The sequence below is a fragment of the Onychostruthus taczanowskii genome, unplaced genomic scaffold, assembly GCF_017590055.1.
Source record: "Onychostruthus taczanowskii isolate IOZ18803 unplaced genomic scaffold, ASM1759005v1 scaffold6, whole genome shotgun sequence".
In the NCBI taxonomy this organism is placed as follows: Eukaryota; Metazoa; Chordata; class Aves; order Passeriformes; family Passeridae; genus Onychostruthus; species Onychostruthus taczanowskii.
The window spans coordinates 1,317,565-1,338,807 of NW_024503679.1; the positions used below are offsets into that span (position 1 = coordinate 1,317,565).

At 52.0% G+C, this 21,243-nt stretch overlaps 1 protein-coding gene across 2 annotated transcripts in view; it reads left to right on the top strand.

Moving 5' to 3' along the window:
* The first annotated feature begins 978 nt into the window (after nt 1–978).
* Nucleotides 979–21,243, top strand: part of CPEB1 (cytoplasmic polyadenylation element binding protein 1) — a 37,756-nt gene continuing 17,491 nt past the window's right edge. The window contains exons 1-3 of one of the 2 annotated variants that reach the window (XM_041418678.1): nt 979–993; nt 6,554–6,731; nt 16,144–16,332. In XM_041418678.1, the coding sequence (XP_041274612.1) occupies nt 979–993; nt 6,554–6,731; nt 16,144–16,332 (382 nt within the window). Of the gene's footprint in view, nt 994–6,553; nt 6,732–16,143; nt 16,333–21,243 lie in introns of those variants that run through there. The other variant, XM_041418679.1, reaches the window with a different exon arrangement.

Genomic DNA, 21,243 nt, shown 5'->3' on the forward strand with positions numbered 1-21,243 from the left:
TGGGGTCCCACTCACCTCAGAGGGGCTGATTTAAGCCCTTAACTCCTGTCATTGTCCCCTGGGGTCCCACTCACCTCAGAGGGGCTGATTTAAGCCCTTAACTCCTGTCATTGGCCCTTGGGGTCTCGCTCCCCTCAGAGGAACATGGAGCGTGGCCAGTGCTGAGATGCCCACAAGGGCTCCAGCTGGGCAGTGCCACCACCATCCCACTTCCCTTAGAGGGGCTGACTTAACCCCTCAGGAGTCTCATTCCCTCATGGGGTGTTCAGTGAGCCCCACAGCCCTTGAGTGGAGTTTCTGTTACTGAGGTGTCCCCGAGGGGCTACAGCTGGGCACCACAGTGCCACCACCACCCCATTCCACTCAGATTTAACCTCAGATGGAACCCTCTCAGGGTTCCATCCCCTCTGAGGGGGCTGAGTGAGTACCACAGTCCATGGGTGAAGAAATGATAACACTAAGCCTGCCCTTGGGGTCCTCAATTTAACCCTAGGGGATCCCATTCCCCTCACCGCGGGGCACAGCAAGTGTCACATCCTGCATGTGGCAGCTGCCAGCACTGAGGTGTCCCTGGGAGGGTGGCTGAAGCCAGACAGCACAGTGCCGCCGCCGCCGCCCCATCCCTCAGAGGGGCTGCGTGAATGCCTCGCATGACCCCACGGTAACCCGCGGGTGCCCCGTCCCCTCACGGCGGCCGGGGCGGGGGAGCTCGCCGGGGCTGTGGCGGGAACCGCCCGATGGCGGCCGGCAGCCACCACGCGGCCAGCGCGTGCTGCGCGCATGCGCAGCAACCCCACCCCTCAGCGGCACCCCCGCCCCTCCCTCCACGCCCTCACTCCCCGCCCCCGCCTCGGGCCGGCCCGGCCCGGCCCATAAAAGCCGCGGGCCGGGCGAGGGGCTGCGCCGCTCTCGGTGTCTTCCTTACCTTTTCGGTTCTTCTGTGCTGCGTTCTGGGACCGCCCGCCCGTAGTGCTGCCCATGGCCTTCCCGCCGGTAAGTGCGAGCACGTGCCGCCTCGCGAGGCCGCCCCGCCACGTGGTTCCACGCGGTGGAGCTGCCGGGGGTGGCGTTCCCGCCCGTTTCACTTGCGTGAAGAGGGGACGGGGACGCCGAGCCCTCAGGACAGCCCTGGATGGAATTCCCCCGCTTCCTGTGGGAGTGCTGCTATGGGCTCCCCCTTCCCGTTGGAGTGGCCTCGTGGGTGTCCTGCTGCTGAGGTACCCCGGGGAACAGGGGGTCTGATGGAGCTCAGGGAGCACACCAACTGACCCTGCCTTCAGGGAAACGCCGGAGGAAACCGGATCCTAGCCTAGCAACCTTTTAGGTTTAGGGGGATGAAGCTGGGCTGGAGGCGCTGAGCTCAGGTGTGCATGGTGGGGTATATTTTTGGCTAGAGTGGGTGCTTGTACTTGTGCAAGTGGTATTTTTGCCCTGTTCTAAACTGCCTTTTTTTTAGTGCATAAGGTGACCAAAAGTGGTGTTTTATTTGTAAACCGTGTGCTGAAAGCTTCATGTGGTGTCTGGCTGGGACAAGGGGTGACACAGGAGACTCAGTTTGTAACTGAGTATGGACAAAGGTGATTGAGTGAGACAAGTCTGCTGAAAAATAGGTTGTTTTTTTTACCCTTAGCTGTTCTCCAGCTGAAGCCAATTAACGCTCATTACTGGTGCCTGTGTTACGGGCTAACAAGGTGTGCTGGCCCCTGAAGTGCTGATGAGGGACTTCAGGTACAGCTGTGCACAGGGTGGGAGCTGGGCTCAGGGAAGTGCTCCAGGACCCCCTTACTTTGCTGCAGTTTGTCTCAACTGGAACAGTCTCCCTAAACCAATTAAAACCTTACTCAGCTTTGACAGCCTTCTGCAATAGGCAGCTGTGGGTATTGCTCATGTACAAAGCTGCTTGTGAGTGATGGCTTAAAAAAAATATACCAAAAAATAGGTGCCTTGCTGGTGAAATGCCTTTAAAAAAAAAGGATTTTGGCAAAACTGGTGTTGTTCTGAAATGAGTGCTCCCCTGTGGATTAAGACCAGTCTTAATTCAAAGCAGGTGTGTTCAAGATGTCTCATTAAATCACTACACCCCAGGACAGCTGCGTGACGTTAGCCTTGCTGATGGTGGGAGACCTGGTGCAGCCTTGCTTAACACTTTTTGGGATGAGCTGGAGGTGGGAGTGTGTTGCCTGGTGGAAACAGTTACATCAATGTTGTGTTTTGCACGGGTGTAGCTGACTTCAACTTGGGAAGCAAAACATACCAACAAAAAAGGATTTTCTGAGCTCCCTTTCATTGAAGTCCGGAGCCATCTCAGCTTGGTTATGTTGACCTGGGCACCATTTTAACAGCATCTGAAATTTTGCCTTGGGATTGAAGGCCCTCTTGGCTGTAGCTATAGCTCCAAGAACCCCTCTGGGCATCAGCATGGTGCTGCCTGGGTGAAGTTTCCATGGAAGATGTAAAAAGCAAAGGCTGGATTGTAGCTGAGGTGGGTGAGCTCCACAGCATCCCCGGGAGCTAATGCACGTCTTGGCCATACTGGCAGCCAGGCTGTGTTTAATGACTTCCCTAAGGATTAGGCTATCCTAATCCTGTGCTAGTGCTGTTGTGATGCTGCAGGTTCTGCCTAGCCCAGGGATTTCGTTATCTCTAGGTTTCCTGCAGGTGTGTCTGCCTTGGTGCTGTGGAGACTCCTCATTTCCACTTGCCTTGGACAGTTTGGGGTGTTTTGCTGCACAGGTGTGTGTTGTAGCACTGACTGAGTGCTGCTGGTTGTGCCTGCTGTGGGCCCTCCTGCAGGTCAGCTCAGCAGGTTCTGCTTGGGGCTGGTGGGATGGGAGCTCCAGAGACCTCCCAGCTTCTGGATGCACAGCAGGAAAACAAAAGCTCTCTGCCATGGTGGTAAGGCTTGCTGGTGCTCTGTTACTCTGAGGGAGGGGAACTCCTCCCTGTTTCTTGGCACTCCTTTTCTCAAATCCCTGTGTTTGTTTGGGTTGTAAGAGGGGTCTGAAGCCTTTCAGTACCTTCCTTGAAGCCTCAGAGTTCTGGGGATTAATTTTCCTGGAAAGTTCTTAGTTGAGTCAGGATGTGGAGGACTGCCCTCCTGCCTGAGGTTCATCCTGTTGTGTCTGTGTATGGTGCTGCTTGGGTTTTGTGTTTCTGACCTCCAGTGACTTAACCTCCCATCTCAGAATTGTTTGCTCTGTGGCACTATGGGCCTGCTTTAGAGAACTGAATTGTCCTTTGGTTCTTATCCAGTGGCTTCTGTAGAAACTTTCAGCTAAGTGACTGGGTGTCTTACCAGGTGTTAAGAAGTGGTGTTCGACTTCTGGCGGCTTTTAAAGTACCTGTCAGCTGGATCAGCTTCTCCACTGACTTGTTTATCCTGCGATAAAAGTGTGTCTGTGGATTGGGATTGTGAGGTATAGCAGGATGGAATGGCTGAGAGTGACTGTTGGGTCACTGGTTACACCCCAGGGTGTCTCATCTGGTGCCAGGAGAACCCCACCAGTGCTGCTGGGCTGGTGCCTCTGGAAGCAGAGGGGATCTGTAGTTTGTAGCTGCAGTGTGGAGGCTTCTAGGGAAGCCTGGAGAGGCAATGTGTTGAATTTGCCAAATCCTTCCAGGTGGGGCGGGGAAACCAAATCCTACCTGGGCTCTGGAGTTGCTCGTCTTGGCTGGGGGTGATAGAGCAGCGCCGGCTCTGGGACGCAGCCTCAGGCGTGATGTTTCCCTGGGCTTTGGTGTTGGCTCCGAGATGGAAGCACTTGGCTGGGTTCTCCAGTCTGCAAACTCTTCCACCATCCTCTCCAGGCGCTTGGGGGTGGTTTGGGCTCTGAGTGCTCAGGAGACCTGCAGAGCTCTTCCCAAAGGAGTATCTTATTTTCGGGTTGAGGTAGGGGAGGGTGTGCTAGGAGCTCCTTCCTACAAGGGGTTGCAGTGCTGCAAGGTCCCCCTACCCTGTGTCCAGGATGATTGCAGTATCCCAAGGATGTCCTTGACTGTCTAGCTGTCTAGCAGAAGGGATTTTTGTGGAAAAGCTTGTCTGTGTTCTCACTGGTTTTTGTTCCTGTTTGGAGCAGGACTGGTGCTGCCAGTTGTGGAGGCTAAATGAGAAGGGACGGGTGCGGCGTTCAGCTGGCTGCTCCAGGTTGTTTTGTCTTGCTAGTGCAGACTCCTAGGGAAAAGCTTTGCCTCCCCCTGGAAGTGGTTATTTTACAGGAACAGGAGTAGAATGTGGAGTTCCGTGCTTGTGCCAAGGCAGCCTGATGCGGCACTCCTTTTTATTAAAGATGATTAGCAATACTTTTGTAATTTGAGCTTCTGTACTCCAGCTGCTCTTTATAGAGATGACTTGAAGTGCACTCCACCTCTTCTCTCAGCCTTCAGCTTGCTTTTAGCTTTACCTGTTTCACTGTTTAAATGTTCCCTATTTAAATGTCCCCCCAGAGCGGTGGGCTCTGACGTGTGTTCGTGTATCTACAAACAATTCCATGGGTGAGGGGATGGGTGTTAATGTCTTTCAAGTGGTTCTTAATGTCTCTACCAACTTCAAGCCGCAGGTTTGTTAGAGAAACCAGACAGTCTGACTCCTGAAACAGACGAACTCAGCCTGAGTTTCTGAACTTTGAGGGGAAGGTTACGTGTTTAAAGGGGGAATATGTGGTAGGCGGTTCGGGAAGGCTGTACCTTCCGAGTACCTCAGCTGATGGGGAAAGGAAGAGGGCAACATGCGGCCAGGAGTTCAGGCTAAAAGGAGGCTGTGTCCTCCAAAACCGAGAGAGAGAGAGAGAGAAAACCCCGCGGGCGTATGCCCCAGTGGACAGTCTCTCCCTTTATTGGAATAAAGTTGCAGGACTCCTCTGTCTCCTTTATGGCCACTGACTTTTCATAACGTGATTTCCTGCACAGCTCTGAGCATTTCAATAGCCAAAGATCCCAGCCCTCAGCGCTGAAGAAATGCTGATAGTCCTAAACGGGCTGGAGTTCTTCTGGAATTGTTCAGGACCCGCCTGAGGGCACGGTGCGAGCTGTCTATTCAGTGGCTTATTCCTGCTGCTTCCAGGACTGGGTTTCCTTTGCTTTTTACCTATGCGGTGGGTAGTTGGAGAGAAGGATTACATCGTGCACGTGTAATGACGAGGCGGGGGCTGGAATGTAAGTGCCAGGCTGATAGTGGGCTGGGCTAATATTCCCGTCTCCATGTGAAGTTCAGTTCAGACCAGCCTCCTTGAACGATCCGCAAGGGGTCATTAGAAAGTAAAAGCAGCGCGGTGCTTCAGAGTTGTTCGCGAGTGAAGCAGAGCTGGAGGTAAGTGAGGCCTGAAACTTGCAGAAGCACATCGGAGAGTATCTGTAGTCTTCTTGACAAGTACAAACGGCCCCATTTGGAGCTTCGGTGTGTGTTGGAGGAGCAGGGGCTCGTTTGCCAGATTTGATGCTCTTCAGCTCTTTGGATTTGAGTTTAGCTTGATTTAATGGCCAGTATTCTGCTCCGGAGCCCTGGCCTGGCCGGTTGTGCCTCCCCGCTCCTCTCTTTAAAGCAGGTGTTAGTTGGGGTTGGTGTCTGCTCGGGGGCAGAGTTCTGCAGTGGCTTTTGGATGGCGGGCAGACCTGTCCTCGGCCCAAAACGCTGGTAGCGATGAAGCTTAGCGGCTTCTAAATTGTCAGAGACTCGAATGTGGTGCAGCTGTTCCCGAAGGAGCCTGCATGTCAGTGGCTTGTGAGCAGAGCTGGGAAAGCAGCTGCTCTTCCCGGTTCCCTGGACTGGCACCCGGGTGCAGGAGGGGTTTGATGTTTCTCAGGCAGAAGCTTTACAAGAGGTAATCCTTTTTTAGGATGGTCGCAAAACCTTGATGCTGGTGGATCTGTGTGCATGCTGGGTTGTGCTAAAGCAGAGATGGTTTGGGGTGACTACCTTTGTGGTCAGGAGCTGCTGCCTGAAGGAAACATCAGGATTTTATCTTCTGCCTTTCCTCAGGATTGGGGCTGTTTGATTAGCTGGGAAGCAGTGTTGTTTGGGTTTTTTTTTCTGCAAACCTGAAGTGGTTGCTGCTGACTTGGATCATTCCAAGATACTGTTTAGGACTCCAAGATGGGTAGTGAGGTGAGCCTTGTGCTCCTCTGCCATGCGTAAGAGGAGCTGCTGTGGTTCCTTGTGGTGTCTGCCTGGACAATGAGCATCCCACTTGTCCTTTGGTGTCAGGAAACTGGTTTTGGGGTAGAAGGTGTGTGCCCTCATTAATCAGATCTCTGCTGGTGTTGTGATGGGCTGGAGAAAAACAGCAGGGAGCTGTGTTCACAGCCCAGCTGGTTTGCTGTGACTGTCAGCCTGAAGTCCATCCCTGGTCCCTGTGTGTGATGGGCAGTCTGCTCCAGTGTGCTCTGCTGACAAATTGCTGACCCGTTTGCTTAACTGCTTCTTTAATGCCAAGAATTGGGTTTGAGTGTTGCTAAGACCTAAGCTAATGTGAATATTGGAGGCAGTCCAGGCTTTCCACAATGTGTTGAAAGCCGAGTACTTGCCTATTTGACACACATACTGGTTCTTTTTTACCAGAAAGAAGATCCTGTGAGGAACATAAAAGACTGCTGGGATAGCCCGAATGCCCCTGCACTTTCCACTTGCAGCAATGCGGATATATTCCGCCGAATAAATGCCATGCTGGACAACTCTCTGGATTTCAGTGGAGTCTGCACCACGCCTGTCACAAAAGGCAAATGTGACACCCTGCCAGGTGATGGAGGGGGGCTGCTGGACTGGGGAGGCACTTGGTGGGACCTGGTGAACAAGTGGTGATGGTAATCCTCCGTGATGTGGGTGTTGGCACATTTGGTACTTGGGGGGGGGTGGGTATCTTTGCTTGTGTGCCTGAAATGAGTAATTTGTGTATTCCCTGGCAGTGTGGAGGTGCCTGGGAAGGCTTGCTTGCCTCCCTCTGGTGCTGTGGGTCATTGTGGGCAGGTTGTGAGTGCTCCCTGCCTGACCTGCCAACTGCTGGTGGGAATACCTCCAGCAGACTCCTTTAGTCTGCCTTTCCTGGAGGCAGAATTCATCTACTCTCAAGGTTAGTGAGGCTGAGTTGCTGCATACATTGAAATTGCAAAAGAATTTTGAAAAACCATATTTGCCACAGGTCAGTTAACATGCATGTAAGAGCACAGGTGGGTGCAGACTTCCCTGCAAAGCAAGCTTGGTGTGATGAAATCAGTGCTGCAAGCTTCTGTTTCCTCCAGGCTGAGGGGAGTGGGCATGTTCTGCTGCCTCAAGACAGAAATTCTGTGCCAAAGCAAGAGAGTGTTTGGTCTGGTCTTATTTTTATCCAAGTGAGGGACGTGCTTTTGTCCCTTTGCAGCAGCCCAGGTCTGCCAGTAAATGTACCTGTGCCTGATACTCCTTTTGCCAGCACACCTCTGAGCAGCAGTGCTTGTGCCAGGATTTGGGCCCTTGAAAGGGATTTTGCTGCCTCTCCAGCCTCTGAATTGTAGGGTCAATAAACACTTCAGCCATTATTGGAAACAAACTGACCCCTCAGGGTAAGTCCCAAAACAAAGTGGGAAGTAAAGGGCTAACCTCCCCAGTTGAAGACCTTGCAGGGTTCCCTGGGCAGAGCAGGTTTCTCTCCTGTCACGTGGAGAAAGGGTTGCCTTGGCCTCATGGGTAACCTGAGGTTTAATCAAATGGGTGTGGAAAAAAGCTCTAAATGAGTGTCTGCGCAGCTTGTGGGGTCTGTTTGTTTGATGCCTGTATAGTGCAACTTTGTTCTGGGCTAACAAAATGACTGCTACCAGATGACTTCCAGTGCAGCTTAATCTCCTGGGTATTTGAAGGTTTAGCAGTGTGGACCTGGGGCTGACCTGGCCATGTGATCCCATGCTGGCACTGCAGAAATACCAGAGGAAGGGAATTACTTGCTTCAAGGCCTGGATCCATGGCCAGCATTGCTTGAAACCTGTCTGGTAAAGTAGCATTGGAGGCTATGCTGGCTACTCCTGAGCACTGGTGTAGTGAATATTAACCAGTTGAGGTTAGTGGTGCATTTTTAGATATTTGCTGCTGTGCTGAGCTGGTTTGGCTTTTTATTTTATTTTATTTTTTTTGTCTCCTAGCACAGTAGTAGCCAGTGCTGTATCTGATCTGGATGCACTGGAAGCATAAAGGAGAAATAAATGTAATACTTTCTATTATCTCCTTGCAGTGAGTTAATGAAAGAGTTGTTTCTGGCTTCCTTGTTGAAATATTTACACTAGCCCTTCCTACTCCATTTGGAATGGGAATATTTCATAGACTCTTAGAACATGATCATGGTATTTCCTGATTAAGTTTCAGCTTGCCAAAGTTAACCTGATTTATAAAGGAGATGTCTCTGCCTGCTAGAGCAGATTGATCATGTGAAGGTGTGGGTTAGTTCTGGTTTTGTCTGGGCTTAAGAGCTGGCACAGTAATTCTAACTTGCAGTGCTGTATTTGACTTTGAAAACTCTTCTCTTAGGGATGGGGGCATCTGCCTGGGGCTGAAGTAGGAGTTTTTAGTGACCTGCTGCTTGCAAATCTGTGTGTTCTGTCATTTACTCTGGTTTTTCCTAGGGATGTCTGGAGCAGAGGGTCTTCCTAGTGATGCCTTGTCTGGAAATTCTTGAGTTTTCTGTAGTGTTAAACTGCTTGTTTCAGGTGATAAGTCCTGTGGAAGACCTCTCACAGGACAAGTACTCTGGCACTTGGGTGTGGGAAAAAAAAAAAAAAGAGCACCTTCCTCTCACAAATGTTATTTTTGCTGCATGGAAGCCAAAGTTGTTTGGCTTTGGGGACACCCTAAGCGGCTTTTTTTCCTGCTCGGCAGCTGAAGACCTGTCTCACCAGTGAGTTCTGGGCACCAGGGTGGGAGCCTTGCTTGGCAATAGTTGCCCAGACAGGAGGGTTTTAGCTTGTGTCAAATCCCTTATATAGTGACACAAATGCTTATGATATTGTGAGGAAAGAGTTCCTCACTTCTCAAAGGATACTGGGCCCTGCTGAGCTGGGCTGGAGGAGGGCTGTCTTGGGCCAATAGAAGTGTGAAGGTACTGATAAGAGGGCAATCTGGGCCAGCAGTTATCAGCTGTAAATTCGTGGATGAGGCAGCATCTGCCAAAGCATCGGCAGCTCAGAGTTACTGGTCTCCTTACAGTCCCAGCCTTGTTTCCTTAATGTTGGAGCTGGGTCCTCTGTGTAGGTAATGGGCCTGAATGCAGCGGCTCTGCAAGCTTTGACCTGTCTTTGGAGCTGAAAAGTGCAGGAGCTGCTCCTAATGTTTGATAATTGCTAATTTGATAATTGAGGTTGCTAATGAGAGTCTTCTCCATGAAAAAGCTGGCAGTGTCAGCAAAGATGTGAATCCTGGGGCATCTGTGATCTATAAATGGGGGAGTTAGTTTGGCACCTGGACCCTGGCCTGGGTTGTGCAGAAATTCACACCTGATGGCTGTAAGGCCAAGCAGCTGATTGCTAAAATGCAGAATACAGTGCAGGTGTCTGGGCAGGTGGTTAAGCCTGGAATAGGTTGTTGGAGCTGTTTGCCTTGCCCTTGAGTCAACTTCTGGGTAGGTGATCAATGGAGCAGAGACCCTTCATCTCATGTGCTGTTTTGTCATTGCTCCAAGTCAAGTCACTTCTGAAGAATTTCTGAGTCTGTGGTGCTTTTACTTTGAGAAGGAGCAACTGTTAGACTAGATTATCATGAAACTCCTTGCTTGGGCAGGCTCAATTAATCCTAGAGATCTACCATGACTGTTGTAGCTATAGCAGGTGAAAGGACTGTCTTTTTACAACTTAACTCTTTTAATGGCAGAGCTTGGGGAAGAGACTTTATTCCAGCAGTAGATGCTTGGACTTTATTCATGGTCCCTCAAGCTTTTCAGTTGTCATCTTCAGGTCAAACTAAATTTATCCCAGCTTGGACTTGTGTTGAAGAAGCCCCTTTGAACACTAAGAGGATTACACGTGGTGCAGAAGAGATGGCAGAAGTTCATGACCTTTCACTAATGCTATTGGGGAAGCACGTGTGGAGACACTTTACTGGGCTGACAGGGAGGCTGTGCTGGGATCAGTCCAGCAGCAGCCTGAGCAGTGTGAGAGGACAGGCTGATTCAGCACTCCTGGCTCCACACAGTCAGTGTTATCCCCTTCTGGGCAGAGCTGGGACTGCTGCTGCAGCTTCATCTTGTCACACCTAAAGTTGGATGTGTGTAAAGATCAGTTTGCAGCTTATGATACTCTTTGATGAACTTGGTTGTCTTGTCAGAGCCAGCTGTGTTGGGATGCCTGGGCTGACCACCCCCCGAGGTTTGTGAGTAGCTGTTCCAGGAGCTCTCCAAGCACCGGGCTCAAGATGCTCTCCCAAACTCTGGGGTGCAGTGGTGTGGGGAGAACTGTCATTGTAGAACCTGTCTGGTGGCTTCTGGGACAGGGCCATGATGCTTCACAACTGCTGTATGTCCGGCTGCCTCAGTCCTCTCTGGAGAAAGGCGGAACCTCCTCAGTGCAGGCGTTACCCTCTAGGGCTTTTTGTGTGGTGCTGGAGATGGGAGAGGCAGTGTGGCCTTGACAGAGGCAGGAATCAGCATCTCCTGATGGTGCTGCTGGAGCAGCTGCCTGTCCTTGAGCAGCTGCTGCACAAGGAATGTGATTTTAAAGCTGTTGCATATGTTTATCACCTCTCTGAATAAGAACTTGGCCAAGGCCAGTTTCTTAACTGGCTGCTGGTTTGCTTTCGAGGCTTTAAAGCTGAGCCTTTCTGGGTGGAAGGTGCTGCTACATACACCAGCTTTTGAAACGGTAGGCACAACTTCCAGCTTTAGTAGAGCTGGGAATAATACTCCCACGGTAGTTTTTGTATACTGTTGCTGGTTTCAGCTGAAGGCAGTGCTTTGTTTAAAAGGAACTTTGAAGACCTGTAGGTACCCCAAATGTCCCAGCAACATTGATCTCTCATTCATTAAGCTCTGCTCATTTAACAGCAACAAAGCAGCCATTATTTTGCTCTAACTTGACAGCCTATTGTGTGAAGAAATGGGAGATGCTTAAATGACTTCCTTCGGATAGGAGAGGCTTCAGGTGCCAAGTTCAGTGTTTAAAGGCTGTTAGTTGTGGCCCATCAGGCTTTAATGACTCTGTGGCTGCTTTATTTAAGGAAAACTGAAGGACAAATGCAAACCCAGACTAGCTGATGACTAAATCGTCTTCCTGTTTGCTCTTAACTGCAGTCAATTAATGACCTATCACTTGTTTAGCCGTCCAAAAAGTGTCTCTGATACTGTAATGTAAATTCCTCTGTTCTTCCTCTGCAGCCCCAAGGAAACATTCCGGACAGGCTGGATGCAGCTGACCTGATATACATGGTCTTGAATGAGGGAGTAAAATGCTCTAGGATGCAGGGACCCAAAAGGCAGCTCTGCTTACCTGGAGGTACTGAGAGAGAGTGAGACTCTGAACAGGAGCTCACCCGAAGCTGGCAGAACCATTCTGCCTGCCCCAGAGAAACGCTGGATGCCATGTATACATCCAGAACAGGGAGATTCCACACCTATACCCCAGAAAAAGAGCACACTTAGCTCCTTTGGTCTTGTTGGCCTTTGGATTTGAAGTGTCACGTTGCCATATTTTTTGCCTATGCAATCATGATGCTTCTTTCTACTGGAAAGTGCCTCTAGTAATTGGGTTTTGTATCAGATAGGCAGATAGAAGCAGGTCAGTGTTCTGCAGAGCAGGGACTTGGCCTAGAGGTGTTGTATTCTGCCGTGGTCACAGACTGGTGGTGTTCCTGAAGATCCAGCAGTTATATGATTTGTTCTGAGCTCTGTTAGGTTTTTGGTGCTGTAATTCTGTGACAGTCTCTGTTACTCTTGGAAGGGGGAGGCAGAGCAGCAAGACTGTTGCAGTGTCTCTTCCTTGGTTTCTGAAGTAGCTGTTTGCCAGCTGCTCAAGTGTTAGTGGTTATGGAATAAGGCAGACTCCTTCATCTGGCTGTGAAACAGGTCACATAGCAGCAAGTGTCTCCACTTCAGGACCTTTTCAGATTATTGGGGAGATGCTTAGTTGTGTTTCAGAAAAACCTCTTGTAACTAGTAGGTTTATGGTGAGCAAGTGCTTTTCTAAGTCCCTGATGATCTCCACTGCACTTCGGGAATACAATTGACTCATCTGACAGCTTTCACTTGGATATTTGTCTCGTGTGCAGAAGGCACTTGAGAGGCTTAATTTTCAGGGATGCAATTCCCAACCTTTACAGTTGGAGGTGCAGAGAAGTGTGAAAGGCAAAGCAATGCTGCTGCTAACTGCTGCCTTCTTGTCTTCTGAAGGCTTCTCCAGATTTGGTTTGGAAGTTCAGCCTTGGGCAGAGCTCTAGTCCATGGGGTGAATCTGCTTTTGTCAGAAGAGAGCTTACAGCTGAGCTGGGCTCATCATTCTGCTGCCCTCAACACTTGGGGGGGGGCATTCAAGGAGGGGTTTCATTTGTATTCAGGCTCTGGTGGAAACAAGCATGTGGGAGCAAAAGGAGAGCTGTGCTGGCTGTGGAGGTGGTAGGAATGGGATCGGACTTGGTTCATGTTTGCTTAACCATTCTGAAGGAGGAAAAACCATGTTTGGTTTGTTAGCTGGCCTTCCCAGATCTGGAAGGTTCAAACATCTGAACACCTTTCTTGTAGGTTGAAGCACCACCTTTCCAGACTGATGGCACAAATGCTGCTGCTATGGGCTGGGAACTGAATCATGCTCCCTGTTCCTCCTGCTCCCTTAACCCACAACCTGCCTGTGGATCACAGCTTCTGCTGCCAGGCCCTGTGGATCCTTCCCACGCAGGCTTAGGCTGTAATTTCCTAAATATTTTCTTGTTTGAAGTGCCTGGTTGGTGCAGCCATGCTGCATACCAGATCAGGGGAGAGAACCAGGCTTAAAACTAACTCCCTGTGGCTTGGTTTTAACCAGATGAGCTCCCCAGCCCAGCTTCCTGTGTGGAAACTCACCTGCCTAAAGTGGTGAGTGGAGAGGGTGGGATGAGGTGGGGACAGAGGCTGGGCCTTTGGGAGCTGTCCCTGCCTGCAGGTGAGAGCTGAGCTTTGGAGAGCTTCACCTTCAAGAGCCTTTGGAATGTCTTAAATCCAGGGCTCACAGTTAAAGTCTGGAAAATGCAGCTTTCCATGTGGGCAGTGGTGTGGAAAGCTGTCTGGCCTGTGCTGCGATGTGGCCTGGCTGTAGGGATCTCCTGGGCAGGCCCAGGAGGGAGTCACCCAGGAGAGAGACTTGCTCCAAGGCCAGTGAGGGAGTGTTTTGTTAAGGACTTTGTTCTCATAATGCTGTCGAAATCAAACCCAACAGGCTCGGGAGGCAGGAGCTCAGTCTCTCCCAGACGCTCGGGCACGAGCCCAGCGCAGCGCCGCTCCCTCTGCCAGGATGGTTGGCTTCCAGTGGCAACTCCAGGGAAAAATCCAGGTTGGAAGGGCTTGTGCTGGTGGTTGGTGCTTGGAAAAATCTGCAGTAAAGCATTTGGATTGGGCTGTCAGATTGCAAAGTGAAGTTATTTTGTGTTTGGTAGCTATTTAGTTATTCATAACTTGAGGTTATGGCTCTTAAACTGAATTTTTGTCTGAAATTTAATTCTTCCTGCTTTAGTAGCTGTTTAGTTTTTTCTGCCTGCAACAATTGATTGCTTTTAACAAATCTCCAGACTCTTGACTTTTAAAAATAACTAGTCCAGAAATCTGTGTAAGTTCTTTGGTTTTTTTTAGTTGATGTTTTGCCTGGATGACCTGTATCTGTCTTTCATCCTGGCTGGGAGTATTAAAGGGGAAGCAGCTTGGGCTGGTTGTTGGCTTCCAATGGGAAAAGGTCTAATTTAAAACTGCTGGTTATTTGAGAGGATTGTGCTCTGTGCTTCCATGGTTAGAGCTGTAACTGGATTGCAGGGAGTTTCTTTTTAATGTGAGTTGAAGTCGTCAGAGGGAATTAAGGATCTTGTACTTGAATCTGATTTGGTTTGATTAAATGAAACAGTTTATTTCCTGAAAAATGTGGATAGTTAGGGAAAGCTTGGCTGGATACTGCGGAGTGAGTGCTTCCTGTCACAGATAAATTTGTTCCCTATTTTCCTTATTTCTTCAGTTGTGGGTTTCATCCAAGCTGTTGGGATTCAGGTTTTGCTGTGTGTCAGTACTGTTTCCTTGCTTTCCAGAAGATAAGGCTTGGTGGGAATTATTCTTTTCAGACCTAGTAAGATCCCTGGTCCCCAAAGGGAAGGGAGTCTCCTGCTGCCAGGGATCTGTGCACAGCACTTGTGCTGTTTCATAAAGGCAGGAATGTTACATATTCATATGGACAAGTTATGGTTGCTGTGGGAACTGAGTTGGCTGAGCACTGTGTCTTGATCCTCTCCTCCCTATGTTAGAGAGGTCCAAAACAAGCCATCAAAAAACTATCTGGGAAGAATTGATGCAGTGAAATACCATGCTGGAAGATGCAGTGTGATGCTGTCAGAGAAATAGATGCTGTTACAGGTGCTTGGTGGTAATGTGACTGAATTGGCACTACAGCTTGTACTAGTACTACTAGGAGTAGGAAACACCCTGGTGGAGTGCTGTGGAGGAGGCTGGAGCTGGGAGGGGGGAAGGTGACATGTTGCCAGCAGGTTATGGTTTTAAATGCTCTGATCCTGCCTGTGGTGCCTCAGTCCCCTCACTGGGGTCTGGGAATGCTGCTGCTCCCAAAGTGCCATGGGGTGAAGGCAAGGGTCCTGCCTCTGGCAGCAGTGGCCTGTGTCACAGGTAGGCTACCCAGCTGCCACCAGCCTTTGCCTGGGCTTTGCTCATGGGCTTCCAGGTGGCATGGGATGTGGAAAAGGAGGCCAGGAACGCTGTTGGGCTGTCTGGGATGACTGGGACTGCACGTGAAGGATAATGTGACAGACTGGAGCGACTGCAGCGCCTGCGGAAGAGCCGGGAGCGGTGTGTGGAGCGAGGTGTACATCTGATGGCACAGTGGGAGGCTGTGGGGGCAGGGGGAGGAGGAGGAGACAGCTGCTGCTGCTTGGGAGTTGGCTTATAAATGCCCTCTGACTCAGATTTCGGGTAGCACAGCTGAGCATCTTGTGGTTTCACCAGCCCCCAGATCCCTGCGTTAAACTGGAATTCTCAGACTATGAACCTGCTGCGTTTCCTTAGGCTGTTGGCACGGGCTTAAACCAAGGCGAGAATCCGCATCTCCAGTACTCTAGGCTTGTGAACCCTGCAAGGGAGGGGAGGGCTGGGCAAGGGGGGACCAGGCGGGCAAAAGGTAAACAGGCCATGAAAAATTCCTGATGTGAAATGGGTTTGCTTGGTCCTCTTCCTCCTGTACCAGTGGGATGTGCCTGCTTGGGCTGGACCCGGGATGATGGGCTGCTCTCCCGGTGGTGGGGGTTGAAGGTTATCCTTGTTACTCAGGGGTAAACAATGCCGAGTCAGTGAGGCACAGTGGCCAGGCTCAACCAAACAGATTATGCCAGCAGAATTGCGAAGCTTTGCATCGGCTCTGAATCGGAGCCAGCAGCTGGAAGCTGGCCAGGACTAAAGTGTTTTTGGGTTTTGTGGGTGGAGGGAGGCGGGGACAGGAGAGCTGGGTAGCACTAAAACTAACTGTGCTCTGTCGCTGCTGCTCTCGTCGTTGCTGGGGGGATTGCTGCCTCCAGCCTGGTGTCTGCTGTGCCGACGAGCCCTGCTTTGTGCTGCCTGCCTCCCCTGATTTACTGGAACTGCTCCTCTTTCCTCCTGCTACCGTCTTGTCTGTCAGGGGAAATCTTCTCCTTTCTTCTTACCTTTATTTTGTAAGAGCTGATGCAGTTCTCTTGCATGGCAGAGTGACGTCACTGTCAGCACAGTAAGCATCAGCAGCCTGGTCACATGCTGACCCAGTCAGTAATGCAGACGGGATAGGAAGGTGGAGGGGCCGAGGGGGGTGGGGGGCTGGATTCTGGACATATGGTAGCCCTCCCTTTTGGGGTGCAACTGCTGGTTGCAGGAGCTGTGGCTTCAGAGCGACACGAGACCTGGCTTGGGGCTTAATGCTTTGGAAAACTCCTGCTTTAAAAAGAAAAAAGCAGCCCTGAACTCTCAAGCTTCTGTTTGTTCTCCATCCGAGCAGACATCCAGGACTCTGAAGAAGCAGTGGCAAGCAGGATGCTCTTCCCTACGTCCACGCAAGAGTCTTCCCGTGGCCTCCCAGACACCAACGATCTGTGCCTTGGCCTGCAGTCTCTCAACCTGACAGGGTGGGACAGACCCTGGAGCACCCAGGACTCTGACACTGCAGCACAAACCAGCACACAGTCCGGTGAGTCTGCTGACACATGCAGCAACAGTTGTTGGATTCTGTGTGTGTTTTTGGCTGGTTTCAAGCTAACGTGGAGCGATGTGCTTGTGTAACAGGGCGCTGGCGGCGGCTGATGGGGGCTTCTCGAGCCGTGGTGCTTGTGTAATGTGACAGCTGAGTTGGGGAGGCTGTGGCTGCCTGTGCCACAGCCCCCTCTGCTCTGCTGTCAGCTCACTGCAGATGAGAAGTGCCCGGGGTTGTTTTGCTCAGAGCTGTAATGCTGCTGGAGGAATAACCTCACCAGGAGAGGAGAAATCCTCTTGCTGTGTTTGGAGGGAGTGGGTGGGGGGTGTGGTGTCAGGAGGCTGAACACGCTGGGTAGGAGTGAGGCTGAACTTCGCTCCAGCAGCCTGAGGAAATCCCTGGTGGCAGGGAGCTCTGCAGGTGGGGAGGGGTGTGCTTGCAGAGGGTCCCCCCTGAGCCGGATTGCCGAAGTCCCCGCAGCCTCACTTGCCCAACTCTGCTGTGGGGTGTGGTACAGCCAGCACCCAACAACTTCAGCCAGGTTGGGGCTGGGTGGGGGACTTGGAGGGATCCTTCTCCACTCCCACGCTCAACTAGAAATAGCGGGCTGTGCCTGGCAGTGGGCTGCAGGAGATGCAGTGGAATGGCTTCTTCTTTTAACTCTTCTGGTCCAGCGCAAACCTACGTGATGGGCAGGGTGTGGGCTTGCAGCCACGCGCTGCTGGTTGGTGTGCCCTTCCCCCTTGATCCTCTTCCAGTCTGCTTTTGCAGCTGGGATCGGTTGGGGGATTGCAGGCATGCTGGGTGCCCCCCCTGGGGTGATGTGGGGTCTAGTTAACTGTTTGAGACATGGGCCTTCCCTGTAAAATCCCAGGAGGAAGGAGTGCTGCATGCACAAACTTAATGCATCTCTCAGCCTGGTGTTGGAGTAGAGGGGTAAAACAGGGAAGAGTTCACTTGCTAGCCTTTGAGGCATGTAAAAACCAGTTTCACAAACTGTGTGTTCATTTAAGTATCAGTCTGTGGAAAGATCTAGTGCTTTGGCAGAGTTTGTACAAGTACAGCCTGGTTGCTACAGAAACTCATCCCTTTATAGCAGCATGCTGCTGCTTTGTTGAAAGGGGAGTGCATCGCTGCACAGACTTGGGTGACACGGAGGCCCCAGGCACTGAGTTGGTGCTGAAAGGAGTATAGATAGGTCCTTGGGTGGGGGTGCTGGGCAGTGGGGCTTGCCTGTGTAGGTGTTTGGAGGGGCAGGGGGGTGCTGTCCTGAGCTTAGAAAGAGCTTCTGGGACACAGCCCTGAGTTGCTGCATGAGTTGTAAAACGGCAAAAAAAAGTACTAGTGGGTTAGCAGAGTTTGAACAGCTCGATCTGCATAGCTCATTTGAGTTTCTGCATTTAATTTCCACAAGACTTGGCATGTGGGGCCTGGCATGGGCACTTGAGGTCTGCCTGCAGCCCAGCTGCGGTAGCTTTATTAAGCTTTGCTCTGCTCCAGTGAGCAAACCTCCACATGGTCCTGTGGGCTTCCCCTAATGAACCAGGGAATACCACACACTGCTGCCTGTACTTCCATTGCCAGCTGAGACCTCGAAGGAGGAAGGAGAAACAAGTTGTTAGTGTGCAGTGGGCCAGCCAGGTGCCTCAGAGCTCTGCTCTGAGCCCCTTCTGGCTGTTGGCAGACTGGAGCCCTGCTGTTGCCTGTGTCACAGGGTCTTTAATGGATGAAGAGTGCACTTGGAGCGGGTGACATCCCCTGGAGTAACCCTGCTGCTCGCAGTGCTGGGCTGGGCGCACAGTGCGCTGCGGAGCAAGGCTGTCACACACACGGAGGCAGCCGCTCGGTGCGGATGTCCCAGCTCCACCTGCTCCTCTGTAGCCATCTCCAGAGCTCTCTTGGCCAGCTTCCTGCCAGCCTGCCTTGGCAGAGGTGTGGATGTCTCCGCAGTGCTCCGGCAGGCAGGCGAGCAGTGCTGGCGTGAGCCCGGGGCAGGCTCTGCGCCTCAGAGGTTGCGTGGGGCTGGCATGGCCATGCTGGTGGTGGGAATTTACTGTTAAGGGGGTGGACGGGCTGCTGGTTTCAGGAGAGATTGAGTTGGAGAGGATTTGAAGGTGCTCTGGTGACCTCTCTGCTCACAGAGGGTGTATCTGGTGTCAGGTGCCCCCACTGACTGCAGTGCTTTGTGCTGGAGCTCCTGTCTGCCGCAGAGGCCTGGACAGAGCTGTGGAAAGGATCTGGCCTCAAGCACAGCCCTGGGCTCTGGTGATCTGTGCCCACTGGGTGGTTGTGACAAGTGTGGTAACAGCTGGTGGAAGATGGCACTCAGTGCTGTCTGAAGAGGCCTGTTTCTTCACTTCTGACTCTGGTATTCCCATTAGTACACAAAGAGGGGGTTGTTGAGGTGTAAGACCTGCCCAAGTGCAGCTGTACTGCTTGTACACAGCAGCCTCTGGCCTTCAGTGGCTGTGCAGAGGGTCCAGTGCCCTGTGGCTGGTGGTGTTGTGATCCTGAGACAGTGTTCTCCTTCTCACTCCCACACTCCCTTTGCGAGCAGCAGCTGGGCCAGGAGTGCTTCATGGTCTGGGCTGCTGTTACTCTCCAGCTTGAGAGCTGTGGGGATGGTATGTGCTGGGGAGGTGAAAGGCTGGACCTGCGCACAACTCTTCAGCCACCCACACCTCCCATCTCTGTGGGGCTTTAGCCCTTCCTCAGGGCTCTGGAGGAGTGGCATCCTGCGCACAACTCTGTATTGCTTCAGCCACCCACACCTCCCATCTCTGTGGGGCTTTAGCCCTTCCTCAGGGCTCTGGAGGAGTGGCAGTGGAGCTCCTTGGGAGCAGAGGCTTTGTAGTTCAGAAGTGTTTTCTAAAAGGTTGTGGAACGCTCTGGGTGGCAGAAAAGTGTCCCGTGTCTGAAAGCTGTGTGGGTCTAAGGAGCTGGCAGCTGCTGGTGCTTCCGGGTGGCCTGTCCATGCTGTGACGGCAAGAGGGAGGATACGGAGAGGCTGTTGCCGTGTCTGAGTGCTGCTGAGGCCTGGGAGGCTCAGCTGGCCCAGCCTCTAGGGCTGGGGTCTCCCTCGGGGTGTCCTGCAGGCAGGGGAGGCTGCGGCAGTGCTGGGCATGGGGGAGGGCTGGCACTGCCAAGCAAACTGTTGTGCTGCTGGCACCCAAGCGTTTGGAAGGTTCCAGCAGTGACTCAGCTGTGCGGACCCACAGAGAGGTGGCTGGAAGGGTGGAAATGCAACAAAATAGCTAACAATCAGGCTAAAAATATTGCTGATGTGGTCCCCTGCAGTGCTGTGCTTGAGTACTGATGAGCTGGGACCTCTTCTCTGCCTAGTCCCTGCCAGCACGGAGCTTCCTCAGCTTGGGAAGGACCTATGGCTGCAAAGCCTTCTGGTGTCACCTTGTGCTCCCAGGGCGTTGTCACCACACAGCTTGGTGCAGTAGGAGCACATGCCAGCTGATTGGAGGCCGGAGAACGGCGGGGCTGGTTTGTGTGCCTCAGTCCTGCATGCATCCCCTGTTCCCAAAGGGCCGCTGAGCCCCTTGCACCCAGACAGGGTTATTTGTGAGGAGTTTTTCTTTCTGCACCAGGCCTGTAATGCACAGAGGATGTGTGCTGAGCTCTGGGGAGCATGCCAGAGGCACTGCTGGTGCCTGGAGAGGCTCTCTGGAGGCAGTGGCTGCTGCAGGCTGGAGCTGCTGGCACTTCCTGGCTGTAGGATTGAACTGCTGTCTCACAGCCGGCAAAGTGTCTCATACCCTCTGCTGCCACTAGATCTGTCAGGCTGGAAATACTTCAGCAAGTCCCAGCAACCTACTCTGTGACCTGGGGAGGGACTTGTGCAGGAAACTGGCCTTTAACGCTTGCAGTCCTGCCATTCTGTATTTCTTGAGGCTGTGTTTCCCTGTCTTTAGCCTCCCAGTAGGTGGGCAGGCGTGCTGAGATCTGAGTTCAGAAGCAAGGAGGAGTTAAGAGGCAGCGAGGTGGGACTGCCCTTGATGATATCCTTTACCTTCACTACCCTGTTTCTCAAGGGGTGCAAGCAAATGGGGTCTCGATCCAGTTTTTGCCTGGAGAGCAGCGGTGCACAGCAGATCCATGTGCAGATTTTGGGTCTCCCTGCCTGGCTTTCAGCCTGCGTGCCAGCTGCTTGGTCTGGCTGGTCTGTCCTGCCCTACATTGGGAGCTGTCCCTATGTGGGACAGCAGACTTGCCCACAGGGAAATCATCCTAAAACCAGTCTGTTAACACTAAGTCTGCAGTGCTAACCTGGGAATGTTTTTAGCAGGATCAGGTCCTCTGGAGAAGATGCTGGGCTCTTGAAGTGAGGTCTTCCTGCTGGCATCTGATCGAGCACCTTGCTGCAGCTGCTTCTCTGCTTGTTGTGTGACCCTAAAGCTGCTGGTGCAGCAACAGATTTGAGCTTTTCCTTGGATTTGCTCTTGAGACTGCAGCTCTAGCCTCCTCCGTGCCCTCTGCGGGGTGGCTGCTGCTGTCTCATTCTCCAGCCTGCAAGGTTGCAGCTCCTGTCGCTCTGGTTCTGGGGAAATGGCCCATGGTAGGAAAATGCTGCTGAATCTTTCCAGCCCTTGGCTCTTCTGCTTCCCAGAGCACAGCAACTCATTTTTTGCAAAAAGCTTGCTTATCTGTAGTTGCTTAAAATCTGCCAGGCTGGAGCTGCGGGCAGTCTGATGTGTGTTGCCTGGCAGATAGTGAGGCCTCAGAGCACGAATCTCTCTGAAGTCTTCAAGGCAAAACCCATCTGAAAGATGAAAGAAAAGACCTGTTGCACAGGAAGAACGGTTGTTGTCATGGACTCCTTGCCTTTCTTCTTGATAACAGCAGGAGGGATTCAGAAGCTGCTCCCTGAGGTCAGGCTGTTTTCAGAGTGTCCTCAAA